The sequence below is a fragment of the Takifugu flavidus genome, chromosome 3 (assembly GCF_003711565.1).
Source record: "Takifugu flavidus isolate HTHZ2018 chromosome 3, ASM371156v2, whole genome shotgun sequence".
In the NCBI taxonomy this organism is placed as follows: Eukaryota; Metazoa; Chordata; class Actinopteri; order Tetraodontiformes; family Tetraodontidae; genus Takifugu; species Takifugu flavidus.
The window spans coordinates 7,402,905-7,417,143 of record NC_079522.1 but is presented as its reverse complement, the minus strand read 5'-3'; the positions used below and the strand labels follow the sequence as shown (position 1 = coordinate 7,417,143).

General features: G+C 41.1%; 1 protein-coding gene across 1 annotated transcript; it reads right to left on the bottom strand.

The window, feature by feature from the left end:
• Positions 1-10,895: 10,895 nt before the first annotated feature.
• On the bottom strand, positions 10,896-12,093 carry LOC130523144 (uncharacterized). The gene has a single exon (XM_057028164.1). It carries the CDS (start codon positions 11,970-11,972, stop codon positions 10,998-11,000), a length of 975 nt encoding a protein of 324 aa, XP_056884144.1. The 5' UTR covers positions 11,973-12,093; the 3' UTR covers positions 10,896-10,997.
• Between the last annotated feature and the right edge of the window lie 2,146 nt (positions 12,094-14,239).

Sequence of the window (14,239 nt, the reverse complement as noted above, 5' to 3'; positions counted from 1 at the left end):
CAGTAGCAGTTTCCACGAGCACATTGTAGGATGACAGCACTGATGTCATGGAATTGAGTTGCATTTTTACCTTGGTCGAGTCTCAGTGTCGCTGGTATGCGGACAAAATATTGGCATCATCTGTGTAGACCCAGAGAGACAAATAACGATATCGGCAATAATGGGACACAGCGTGTAATAAAGAGTTTGGTAATGATGACGCCTTGTCCAATTGTCATGGAATCTGATGTCAGTGTTTTATTCAAGTAAATGGATGTGAAGTCTAGAAAAAGGTTGTTGTTGAAACAAGGATTTTTGGAAATCTGAAAAAGACATATTACACATAATATGAACTACTTTGGGTTTTTAAAAAAAACATGTTAAGTCTTTTTTTTGTACTAAATAAATGTGGCAAAGGCACCAATCTTTTCATTACTATGTTCTTGCACTTTAATTTGTGTGGGTAGGGGAGGGGGTTCTGCTGAACATACATGTATTAGAAAGAGTTGGTGGCAGAGGTACACATTCCTAATTTCTGTGTAATTCTGTAGTTTTTATTATATATCTTAGTATATACATTTCTTATGATTATTTAATCTCACTTTTAAAATAAATAGAAAAGGTTTGAGTGGAACCTGCGGTTGGTGGGGGTGAGGTGATATGACCCATGATGCTTAAGGCCTACAAAAGTTTAGCAGCTGCCAGGCCTGAAGACTCAGGAAATGTCAGAAAAACACCTCCAGCACAGGTCACACTGGGTCATTAGTGTCGCACAATGTCACACAATGTGTTCCTACCATTCTCCTTTGGAAGGCCCTTCAGGTCACAACCAGACACAAGAACTTTTTTTTCCTACAGGCCAACACTTTGATAAAAACCTAGTATTTAGTCATCTTATCTGCACTGCAAACTCAGTGTTAATTTCACTACCATTTAAGTATCTTTTCGCCATCAGCCACTTTTATACCTTTATGTGTGCATTGTATATGTGTCTAAATGTGTGTACGCATGCGTGCATACACAGGGGAGTGAAAGTACTATCAACCAAATTCCTTTTATGTTTGCATATACACGGCAAATGAACATGATTCTGATTCTTTATTGAACAATGTAAAACAGACTAATCCATCAAGTAGGAATTGAAATGAAACAGATTGTTTAAAATAAAGAATGTCAATATTTCAAAACAGGTTTATTATTCAGCTCAATGTACACAGACAAATCAGGATGTCAGATTTTTACTCTTGCAGATATGATTGAATTAATAGCAAATCGTCAACTGCTGTTGCATTTACAGCATGAAAATGCTCTGTTTTTTTGCAGATACAGCAGAGGTATGACCAGTGTGCACGGCGCATTAAACCAAGTTCCAAACATCATCACAAAACACTCGTTCATGACCACCATCTCGTTCAAACCAGACCAAGTTATATTCCAAAGACACCTCAGGAACATGCTCCCTAATATGGATATAAGGGTGATAAAGGCCTTCTTTTTAGACTGGTCCAACCTTCCCCTTTTCCCACACTGTTTTCCTGGGCCAGGACGAATCAGAATACAAAGAACCGAAAGGGTACAAAAGGAGATGACAAACAAGGTTAAAAAGGCGAGCCATGAAGTAAGCCTAATAAAGACCATTTCCTCTGTTATGAGAATTGTTCCCACAAAGCAAAGCAGCCAAGCATTTCCGATGCTGATGTTTCTGATTCTTATCCCTCGCTCTGTTCTCAGGCTCCGATAAGTGATGGGGTGAACGACAGCCAGATAGCGTTCCAAGCAGATCAGGAGGTGAAAGAATGTCTCTCCGAACCATGAGAAGGTCCAGATATAGTAACCCACTATCACAATGTCAATGTTACAACAGACCTCGTAACAGCAGAAGATGAATCCCACAACCCCAAAAAGTTCTATGACCACCATGTGATACGTTAAAATGTCCGTGTGGCTCTTCGCTGAGGCTGAGGAGATGGAGCGCTGCTGGTGCCATTGTTGGATCCCAAGGTAGCATATGCAGGTACAGGTTGGGATGAGGATGGCTACATTTATCATGAAGAATACGGAGTACACAATAGAGCTTGGTCTGATGACAAGGCATTGTACATTTAAAGGAAAGGAGATGTTACGGGAGGGCAAGTTAAGGGAATCATAATAAAAGGGACAGCCCACAGGCATCTGAAAGGGGGACACAAAATATTTTAGTTTTGGCAGTGCCGAATGTGAGCCAATAAAAACAGACAATGAAAGAAACATTACCAGATCATTGAACTTTGCCCGGCTCTGTGTTAAAACGCTTTATTAAAATATACACACACAAAAAATCCTCATCACCTGAATGACTGCGCAAAAAAACATGAGAGAGGCCGCAAGACCCCTATGACTACCCTCAAAGAGCATCTGAGGTGAGAAAGATTCTTCAAAAATCTGTTTACTGTCTAAAGAAACTGACTTTCTTAAAATCTGTTCTTCAGAGACAAAGAGTTGAGTTCCTGCTGTCTAAAAAGCAACTATGATTCCGTTCTTTTATGGGTATTGATAAGTACAGTGGCCCCCACTCACTAAAGCTAAAGCGAAATTCAGTACAGACTTTTAAGACATTACAACCTACTGAGAAACCTGTTTGAAATGATTAATTCTATTGTTATTTATTAAATTGCAAACATACATTGTAGCATTTTAAAGGAAATTTGGAGACCAACCTTAAAAATCCTTGCTGTCGTTGCAACTTTCTTGACTCAAATGCTGGAGTTTTCCACCGCTGTCTAGTTTTCACACTCAAATTGTTTATTTGCATAAAACTCAGAGTGATCATGAAGCTCCCGTTGGGGCTGGAAAACTCAACACTTAATGTCACATCCTTTTAAAGCCATGATCATAACTCCACTTTCCCTGTTGTATGCTGATAAATGTTCCCAAAATTTACCTCCACAAATTTAACTGTATGTCAGACGGAGTCACACCTAAACTATGGAGTTACATAATTAATTTTGCAACCAAATTATAATAAAAACAAACCTGTAGAAAACATATGTAATGTACAGCATGGAAAATCTAGCACTATATCAATATAACCAATGTGTTTGAGTTTTTTTTGTCCCAAAATAGAAATTCTACATAAGATTATTCTATATTTACTTCACTTGCATGCAACAAAAATCTAAACTGTCTCATTTTTCATCGTTCTTACGACATGAAAATATTCCTGCTCTGTGCAGGAAGTGTACAGGTAACACTAGCCTACCGGGGAGACTTAGCCATGTTTCGAATATGATTGTGTGACAAATATGTTGTTTGCTTAGGTTAAACCTTGACCAAATTATACTCAGAGAGATCCTCAATAAGAGCATCGCTATCATGGTCAGGAAGATATGGTAAGCCTTTAGCTTAGTTTGGCAACCCCGGTCATTGTTACCACTTTTTTCCCGGGACTTTTTCCCCAGAGTGTAGACAACAGAAATACCGCAGTAGAACATTATGACAAAGCAGAGAATACAGACAACAAGACTTCAACACAACAAGACCCTTCTGTTGTCCTCGGGTCAAAATGACCCGCCACTGCATTAAAAACCCCCAAAAAATCGATATTTACAAAAACAATATTTTTTTTTAACTTGAAATTCTATGACTTTTCCTAAATTGGCCCCAACAGTAGAAAAAGTGAAATGTTGCTTTTATTCACATTTCCATGTAAGCTGCACAAAAAAAAGTATAAACGTGGTCTTCGGGTCAAAACCGTGACCCGTGAGGCAAATAAAGTTGAAATCAAGGTCACAGAGTTATTTACACACCACATAATGTTACAGTGTTTTAGATGTGTCTCAGATCAATCAGTAGCAGGCTGGAGCAGGGAGTTGTTGGTGGGGGGACGGGCATGGGCCAGAGTGTAAAGTGTCGGGAATATGTGGGCTGAAGTTCATGAGAGCAGGGGAGGGGGGACAGGAGGAACAGTCTATTGGGGGCACAGACAGTGGCTGGGGTAGCAGCAGAGGAGACTGGGCTGGTTGAGGGGTGGGTACCTGATCAAATCTATTGAAAAACAAGTTCAGGTCATTAGCTCACCCCCGGTCACCCACAGGTTGGGACTTCTGCGATATCTGCAAAAGCTGTGCACTTGCATACTGCCCTACATGTGCTAATTCATTGAATGGGTTATGTTATGGAGTAACGATGTCCATTATTGCAAAGATTTCACTGGCTATCATCATAGCTATTCCTGCAGAGGAAAGAAGCCAGGTACACGCAAGGCTGATTTTTCTGACTGATCCCCCATTTTCTCCTCAGGATCTGGTATCTGATGGGGTAAACCACAGCCAGGTAGCACTCCATGCAGGTCAGGATGTGAAAGTAAGTCTCACCATACCAAGTTAAGTTGAAAATCAACATCCCAGTAATCAAAAGGTTGAAGTCCCATTTAAAGATACCAGTACAACACACTATAGACCCAAAGATCCCGACCACCTCCATGATAGCCAAGTGGAAGGTGAAGATGTCTGCGTTAGTTGTCCCTTCTGCAGAGTGCTGCTGCCATCGTTGGAGGCCCAAGTACAGGACAAGTATAAGGAGAGGTAAAATGAGGATGAACGTCATGGTGATGTATGCAATGTATATATGGTTGAATGGGTTAGTCATGTAACACAAAAAAAATCTGCCTTCACTGGTGCTGAAGGACTTATTAGGTTGAGGGGGCCGTTCACAGACATGTCTGTCAGAGAAATAGAAACAACAAATTAAGGTAAGTTTTTAATCTAACAACATTTCAAGCTGAATGTAATTACCATATTTTATATTGGGTAAGTAAACCCAAGCTGTAAGGTGCAAACCTTACAGGACAATAAAAATGACCTATGTGTTTTACACATCTAAGTTTCTGTCAAATTTGGTTCACCTTTTGATCAATGGATATCACAGGTTTCTCTGGCAATGATTCAACGGAGTCTGACTCAGAGATGGAAAGGTTCTCTCACCACACTCACCACACACAAATTGAATGTCTGTCAGTTGTTGCCTCATTCATGTGAGAGAACCTTGTGTCATCAAATGTCCTCCACAGAATTAATCCAAGATCCTATTGGTGGGCTTTGAAAATCCTTTCCTATACTGTCTTCCTACTTAGGAAGACAGTAATAATGAACATTTTTTTTCTTTTTTCTTTTATTTATCCCACATTGGATAATTTTTTCAAGAAAACTCTACAAACTGGAAAAACAAGACATTTACAAATACCGTATTTTCACGACTATAAGGCGCACCTAAAAGCCTAGAATTTTCTAAAAAATCAACGGTGCACCTTTTAACCCGGTGCGCCTTTTGTATGGATTACGGTAATATTGGTTCATCGCGGCTACCGTAGTCAGTAGGCGTGGCCGAAGTAACAGCAGTAAGAGCGATAAATAGGAATTCAGTCCCAAACCATTTCTGTCTGTAAAGACCCCAAAATGGCTCCTTGCAAGAGATACACTTACCACGCAGAGCTCAAACTGAAGGCTATCAGCCATGCAGTTGAACACGGAAATAGAGCAGCTGCAAGAGAATTTAACGTGAACGAATCAATGGTGCGGAAGTGGAGGAAGCAACAAGACGACCTGCGCCAGGTAAAGAAGACTCAACGGAGCTTCTGAGGAAACAAAGCAAGAAGTGGATTAACAAAGGAACTCCAGCCGCTAGATACTGGTGTCAACAGAATCAGAAGCAGATTTATTGCCATTGTTCATGTAATACACAGTATTACACAAGCTAGGAATTTGTCTTGGTGTGACGCTGCGACATTCAACACAAAGAAGACAACACTAGAATAAGATAAATAAAATAAGACATATATACAGTATATACATAAATAGTAAGAAATAGTGCAGGTCAATGCAGGAGTAATGTTTTGTTCGTGAGTCCGACTGGCTGCTGTACATGGTGCTTAAGTGATAAGTCACTTGGTGTTCAGCAGCCTGATGGCAGAGGGGAAGAAGCTGTTCATGTAGCGGGAGGTTTTGGTCCAAATGGACCGTAGTCTCCTGCCTGAGGGGAGGGGGGAAAACAGTCTGTGACCAGGGTGGGAAGGGTCGGCTGTGATCCGACCTGCACACCTCCAGGTCCTGGAGATATACAGGTCCTGGATGGATGGAAGCCTGCAGCCGATCACTTTCTCGGCAGCGCGCACGACGCGCTGCAGCCACAGTCTGTCCCTGACGGTGGCACCAGCATACCACACAGCAGGGCATTCAAAGCTAGACTGCGAACTGCGTGGGAGCGGTGGATGACGGAAGGCGAACACACGTTCACCAAGACGGGGAGACAGCGCCGAGCAGCATACACCACTATCTGCCAGTGGATCGTAAAAACCTGGGCTGATAGATCAGTCTCGACCGTGGTCCGAGCTTTCAGGAAGGCAGGGATTGTCACTGAAATGCCAGACAACACCAGCGAGACCGACCCTGATGACGACTTTGACGAGATGGAGCCGGCCATGTTGGACGCCGTATTCGCACAACTGTTCAATTCGGACACCGAAGAAGAGGAATTCGAGGGATTCCTGGATGAGGAATGAACTGATAAAGTGATCTTTACGTGTTTCTTTTGTGCGTTTACAACTTAACAAGGCTGGTCATACTGTGAATATGGACATTACCGTTTGAACAACGTTGTTATAATGCTATTGTTATATTGCTATTGCTATCGCTTTGCACTACTTCGGGAGTTCGAGTTATTGTGTTTGCACAACGTTTGATTTACCGCAACGGTACTACGTGATAAAAATGTTGCACTAAATCGAAGATTTATTAAACTCCACTATCCACTTGTGATAAAAATGTTGCACTGCCTGTTATAACTCGCTGTTATTAAACGAACTGTGTTACGCGAAAACACTACGTCACTCGGGAAAAATAATAAAACAGCTGTTTATTCATTTTGGGAGTGAATGGAGTTGTGAGAATGCCTGTTTGTATTCTATTAATAAAGTTTGACTGACTTATCTGACTGTTTTATTGACATTCCTTTTAGCGCAGCTCGATCTAGTGAATGTGTCATGAAACCACAGGCACGACGCAGTTTCTATGCTATGCGCCTTATAACACGGTGCGCCCTGTGTATGAAAATAGTTCTAAAATAGGTCGTTAATTGAAGGTGCGCCCTATAATACGGTGCGCCTTATGGTTGTGAAAATACAGTTAGATGCAAGTCTATCAGAGGTCTATCTGCTGATGTCAGTGACTACCAAGGATATGAGCTTGATATGGACATAAAAGGTAGGCAGTTCCGATATCAGTTTGATTATCTTTTCAATTTGATATGTGATATTTCTTTAATATAACGAAATCAACCAAACGATATTGAAAATCTCCATTTAAAATGTGCCGACTTTTGCCAGTGGCTGCATTTTGCTTCCAATACACACTTTTTTAACAAAAAAATATTTTCACTACACAGACACCAATTCAGAAATGTGTTCCAAAATAGTATTGCTTGTACAAAATTAAATTAAGTAAATTTTCCTGATCTGTGCAAAAACAGGAAAGGTAAGAAGAGACTGCAGGGCAAATTAAACCAGACTAGAAAATTTACCACGAGACAATTACCGTGTGAGCCTAAAGAAAAAGCTATATAAACTATATTACATGAAAATCTCAGTGACACCACCACCAGTATGCTCATGACAATGTAAAAAGCCTTCTTCTTTGATTGGTTGGACATGCCCCTGCTCCCAGGCTTGTCTCCTGGTCCTGGGCGAATCAGAATGTAAAGAACAGAAATACTGCAGAAAGAGAGCACCAACATGGCAAAAAGCAGAAGAATGATATTGGCTATCATAAAGGTTTGCATTGCAGGCAACAGACCTGTCAGAATAAAACAGAGAAACCAAATACATCCAATGCAGATGTTTTTGATTGTGATCCCTTGTTTACTTCTGGAGCTCAGGTAGGTGATGGGGTGAACAACAGCCAGGTAGCGCTCCAGACAGGTGAGGATGTGAAACAATGCCTCTCCACACCAGGTAAAATTCCAGAAATAGTTCCCTATTGTAAAGAAATTCCTTGTGGCGCGGATGCCAGTACAACAGAGGATGCACCCCAAGACTCCAGCAAGCTCCATGACAACCAAGTGGTAGAAGAAAACGTCTGAGTGACACATCATTGCTGCTGTGGAGGTGGAGCGCTGCTGCCACCATTGTTGGAGACCCAGGTACAGAATCAGGACACACATTGGAAACATTAGTAGGATGTTTGTCAGGTAGAATATAGTGAAGTTTACAGAGCCTGGACTGATGAAGATGCACTGTATTTCAAAAGGGAGGGCTTCTTCAGAGGATGAACCATTTGATGAGGAGGCATTTATCATCTTCATCTGAAAACAATAAAGAAAAATAAATTCACTGGGGTCCAATGAACCTGTTCTATCTATTGAGACAAGATTCAAAAATGCAAAATATCAAAACTTTTAAGTTCAAAATAGCAGATGGAAACGCATCATCACAAGCTCAAAAATACATCCTCCACTGAGACCCTTTCAAACGAGTGTTACCTCTGATATCAGAGTACCTCTAATGTTATTGGCAAACAGGTACATCAGCTGAAGAAACAATGTAACATTGTTCCTCACATGAACGACGTAAGGGAATCAGCAGCTATCATGATTGGAAACTTTGAACAGAAGACAAATAAAGAACAAACCTCATCAGAGCTGCTTGCGGCATGTCACCTGTCTGGGGACGATGTCTGTATGCTCTCTAATGTATTAATCTCTTGCTCTCTCTCTCTTTAGAAAAGGTAGAATTTGCATCAGGGTCCAATGACGATGCTGATGTATTCAGTCGAATGCCACCATTCAGCTCCAACGCTACTCTCTGTTACATGTCACAACTGACACTTTTCTCTGCCTCCACCTTCTCTACTAGCTTTTTCATCCTTCTTCACCTCTTTTCCACCCAACCCTCCTGCTTGATCCCTCTCAACTTCTCCTGCATCTCAACTCACCATTGTCTTGCAACATTAATTTTATGCCAGATTAGGTCATATGCTGCCCTTGTTTCTCTCTTAGCACCATGTCATATATTTACATTTATGTTAAAAGGCACACTTAGCTACCCCTTTCTATACATCTAATTTCCTTTCAGGTGAGACACAAAGTGCTGGCCTAAACTTGTATTTGTGAATTCATGGAATGACCTCTTGAACACCCAAAGCCTATCTCATACCCCGATGAAAACCCATATAAAAGTCTCTCATTTTTAGCTTCCCTGACTTCTTGAGGTTGTCTTTGTCCTTTTCATTTCACTCTATTTTATGCTGTCTGGCTCTGTACCACTTCTGTATGTCACAGCTCCATTCCCCCAGTTCCTTCCTGTCCCTCTGCCTCAGTAATTTTCCATTCTACCTGCCAGCCACTCCCACCCCGTCAGCTCAACTCCACTCACCTGCAAGCACAGCTGCAGCCAAGTCCCAATCAGCCCGGATTATAAGCCTCCCCTGCACCCTCAATCCTTGCCAGATTGTTCTTCAATGTTTCCATGTAAGACTCTCCAGCACTTATCTGCCTGACCTCCTGTTGCCAAACCTGTTTGCATTTGGGTCCAAATTGCACCCCGTCACACTGTAATTTGCAGTCGCTAATATCTATAAATGAACCTTCTCTATACAAGATGACATTCTCTTCTAAATCTCCTTGTTTATCTGCCTTCCACCTTTCCCAACATTCAGAGTCCCTACTCTTAGTTCTTCACCCTTGCATGTCCTCTTCGCTTCCTACCTACAGATGCACATTCCTCCTCATTTTTGGAACCACAGTAGCAGTTTCCACGAGCACATTGTAGGATGACAACACTGATGTCATGGAATTGAGTTGCATTTTTACCTTGGTCGAGTCTCAGTGTCGCTGGCATGCGGACAAAATATTGGCATCATCTTTGTAGACCCAGAGAGACAAATTACGATATCGGCAATAATGGGACACAGCGTGTAATAAAGAGTTTGGTAATGATGACGCCTTGTCCAATTGTCATGGAATCTGATGTCAGTGTTTTATTCAAGTAAATGGATGTGAAGTCTAGAAAAAGGTTGTTGTTGAAACAAGGATTTTTGGAAATCTGAAAAAGACATATTACACATAATATGAACTACTTTGGGTTTTTAAAAAAAACATGTTAAGTCTTTTTTTTGTACTAAATAAATGTGGCAAAGGCACCAATCTTTTCATTACTATGTTCTTGCACTTTAATTTGTGTGGGTAGGGGAGGGGGGTTCTGCTGAACATACATGTATTAGAGAGAGTTGGTGGCAGAGGTACACATTCCTAATTTCTGTGTAATTCTGAAGTTTTTATTATATATCTTAGTATATACATTTCTTATGATTATTTAATCTCACTTTTAAAATAAAAAGAAAAGGTTTGAGTGGAACCTGCGGTTAGTGGGGTGAGGTGATATGACCCATGATGCTTAAGGCCTACAAAAGTTTAGCAGCTGCCAGGCCTGAAGACTCAGGAAATGTCAGAAAAACACCTCCAGCACAGGTCACACTGGATCATTAGTGTCGCACAATGTCACACAATGTGTTCCTACCATTCTCCTTTGGAAGGCCCTTCAGGTCACAACCAGACACAAGAACTTTTTTTTCCTACAGGCCAACACTTTGATAAAAACCTAGTATTTAGTCATCTTATCTGCACTGCAAACTCAGTGTTAATTTCACTACCATTTAAGTATCTTTTCGCCATCAGCCACTTTTATACCTTTATGTGTGCATTGTATATGTGTCTAATGTGTATACGCATGCGTGCATACACAGGGGAGTGAAAGTACTATCAACCAAATTCCTTTTATGTTTGCATATACACGGCAAATGAACATGATTCTGATTCTTTATTGAACAATGTAAAACAGACTAATCCATCAAGTAGGAATTGAAATGAAACATTGTTTAAAATAAAGAATGTCAATATTTCAAAACAGGTTTATTATTCAGCTCAATGTACACAGACAAATCAGGATGTCAGATTTTTACTCTTGCAGATATGATTGAATTAATAGCAAATCGTCAACTGCTGTTGCATTTACAGCATGAAAATGCTCTGTTTTTTTGCAGATACAGCAGAGGTATGACCAGTGTGCACGGCGCATTAAACCAAGTTCCAAACATCATCACAAAACACTCGTTCATGACCACCATCTCGTTCAAACCAGACCAAGTTATATTCCAAAGACACCTCAGGAACATGCTCCCTAATATGGATATAAGGGCGATAAAGGCCTTCTTTTTAGACTGGTCCAACCTTCCCCTTTTCCCACACTGTTTTCCTGGGCCAGGACGAATCAGAATACAAAGGACCGAAAGGGTACAAAAGGAGATGACAAACAAGGTTAAAAAGGCGATCCATGAAGTAAGCCTAATAAAGACCATTTCTTCTGTTATGAGAATTGTTCCCACAAAGCAAAGCAGCCAAGCATTTCCGATGCTGATGTTTCTGATTCTTATCCCTCGCTCTGTTCTCAGGCTCCGATAAGTGATGGGGTGAACGACAGCCAGATAGCGTTCCAAGCAGATCAGGAGGTGAAAGAATGTCTCTCCGAACCATGAGAAGGTCCAGATATAGTAACCCACTATCACAATGTCAATGTTACAACAGACCTCGTAACAGCAGAAGATGAATCCCACAACCCCAAAAAGTTCTATGACCACCATGTGATACGTTAAAATGTCCGTGTGGCTCTTCGCTGAGGCTGAGGAGATGGAGCGCTGCTGGTGCCATTGTTGGATCCCAAGGTAGCATATGCAGGTACAGGTTGGGATGAGGATGGCTACATTTATCATGAAGAATACGGAGTACACAATAGAGCTTGGTCTGATGACAAGGCATTGTACATTTAAAGAAAAGGAGATGTTACGGGAGGGCAAGTTAAGGGAATCATAATAAAAGGGACAGCCCACAGGCATCTGAAAGGGGGACACAAAATATTTTAGTTTTGGCAGTGCCGAATGTGAGCCAATAAAAACAGACAATGAAAGAAACATTACCAGATCATTAAACTTTGCCTGGCTCCATGTTAAACACTTTATTAAAACATACACACACAAAAAATCCTCATCACCTGACTGTGCAAAAAGACGTGAGAGAGGCCACAAGATCCCTATGACTACCGTATTTTCACGACTATAAGGCGCACCTAAAAGCCTAGAATTTTCTAAAAAATCTACGGTGCGCCTTTTAACCCGGAGCGCCTTTGTATGGATTACGGTAATATTGGTTAATCGCGGCTACCGTAGTCAGTAGGCGTGGCCGAGGTAACAGCAGTAAATTCAGTCCCAAACCATTTCTGTCTGTAAAGACCCCAAAATGGCTCCTTGCAGGAGACGCACTTTTGACGCAGAGTTCAAACTGAAGACTATCAGTCACGCAGTTGAACACGGAAATAGAGCAGCGGCAAGAGAATTTAACGTGAACGAATCAATGGTGCGGAAGTGGAGGAAGCAACAAGACGACCTGCGCCAGGTAAAGAAGACTCAACGGAGCTTCCGAGGAAACAAAGCAAGAAGTGGATTAACAAAGGAACTCCAGCCGCTAAATATTGGTGTCAACGGGGCATTCAAAACTAGACTGCGAACTGCGTGGGAGCGGTAGATGACGAACGGCGAACACACGTTCACCAAGACGGGGAGACGGCGCCGAGCGTCATACGTCACTATCTGCCAGTGGATCGTAAATGCCTGGGCATCGACCGTGGTCCGAGCTTTCGGGAAGGCAGGGATTGTCACTGAAATGCCGGACAACACCAGCGACACCGACCCTGATGACGACTTTGACGAGACGGAGCCAGCCATGTTGGACACCGTATTCGCACAACTGTTCAATTCGGACACCGAAGAAGAAGAATTCGAGGGATTCCTGGATGAGGAATGAACTGATAAAGTGAGCTTTACGTGTTTCTTTTGTGTGTTTACAACTTAACAAGGCTGGTCATACTGTGAATATGGAAATTACCGTTTGAACAACGTTGTTATATTGCTATTGTTATATTGCTATTGCTATCGCTTTGCACTACTTCGAGAGTTCGAGTTACCGTATATTGTGTTTGCACTAACGTTTGATTTACCGCAACGGTACTACGTGATAAATGTTGCACTAAATCGAAGATTTATTAAACTCCACTATCCACTTGTGATAAAAATGTTGCACTGCCTGTTATAACTCGCTGTTATTAAACGAACTGTGTTACGCGAAAACACTACGTCACTCAGGAAAAATAATACAACAGCTGTTTATTCGTTTTGGGAGTGAATAGAGTTGTTAGAACGACGGTTTGTATTCTATTAATAAAGTTTGACTGACTTATCTGGCTGTTTTATTGACATTCCTTTTAGCGCAGCTCGATCTAGTGAACGCGTCATGAAACCACAGGCACTACGCAGTTTCTATGCTATGCGCCTTATAACACGGTGCGCCCTGTGTATGAAAATATTTCTAAAATAGGCTGTTAATTGAAGGTGCGCCCTATAATACGGCGCGCCTTATGGTTGTGAAAATACGGTACCCTCAAAGAGCATCTGAGGTGAGAAAGATTCTTAAGATTCTTAGATTCTTAAAATCTGTTCTTCAGAGACAAAGAGTTGAGTTCCTGCTGTCTAAAAAGCAACTATGATTCCATTCTTTTATGGGTATTGATAAGTACAGTGGCCCCCACTCACTAAAGCTAAAGCGAAATTCAGTACAGACTTTTAAGACATTACAACCTACTGAGAAACCTTTTTGAAATGATTAATTCTATTGTTATGTATTAAATTGCAAACATACATTGTAGCATTTTAAAGGAAATTTGGAGACCAACCTTAAAAATCCTTGCTGTCGTTGCAACTTTCTTGACTCAAATGCTGGAGTTTTCCACCGCTGTCTAGTTTTCACACCCAAATTGTTTATTTGCATAAAACTCAGAGTGATCGTGAAGCTCCCGTTGGCGCTGGAAAACTCAACACTTAATGTCACATCCTTTTAAAGCCATGATCATAACTCCACTTTCCCTGTTGTATGCTGATAAATGTTCCCAAAATGTACCTCCACAAATTTAACTGTACGTCAGACGGAGTCACACCTAAACTATTGAGTTACATAATTAATTTTGCAATCAAATTATAATAAAAACAAACCTGTAGAAAACATATGTAATGTACAGCATGGAAAATCTAGCACTATATCAATATAACCAATGTGTTTGAGTTTTTTTTGTCCCAAAATAGAAATTCTACATAAGATTATTCTATATTTACTTCACTTGCATGCAACAAAA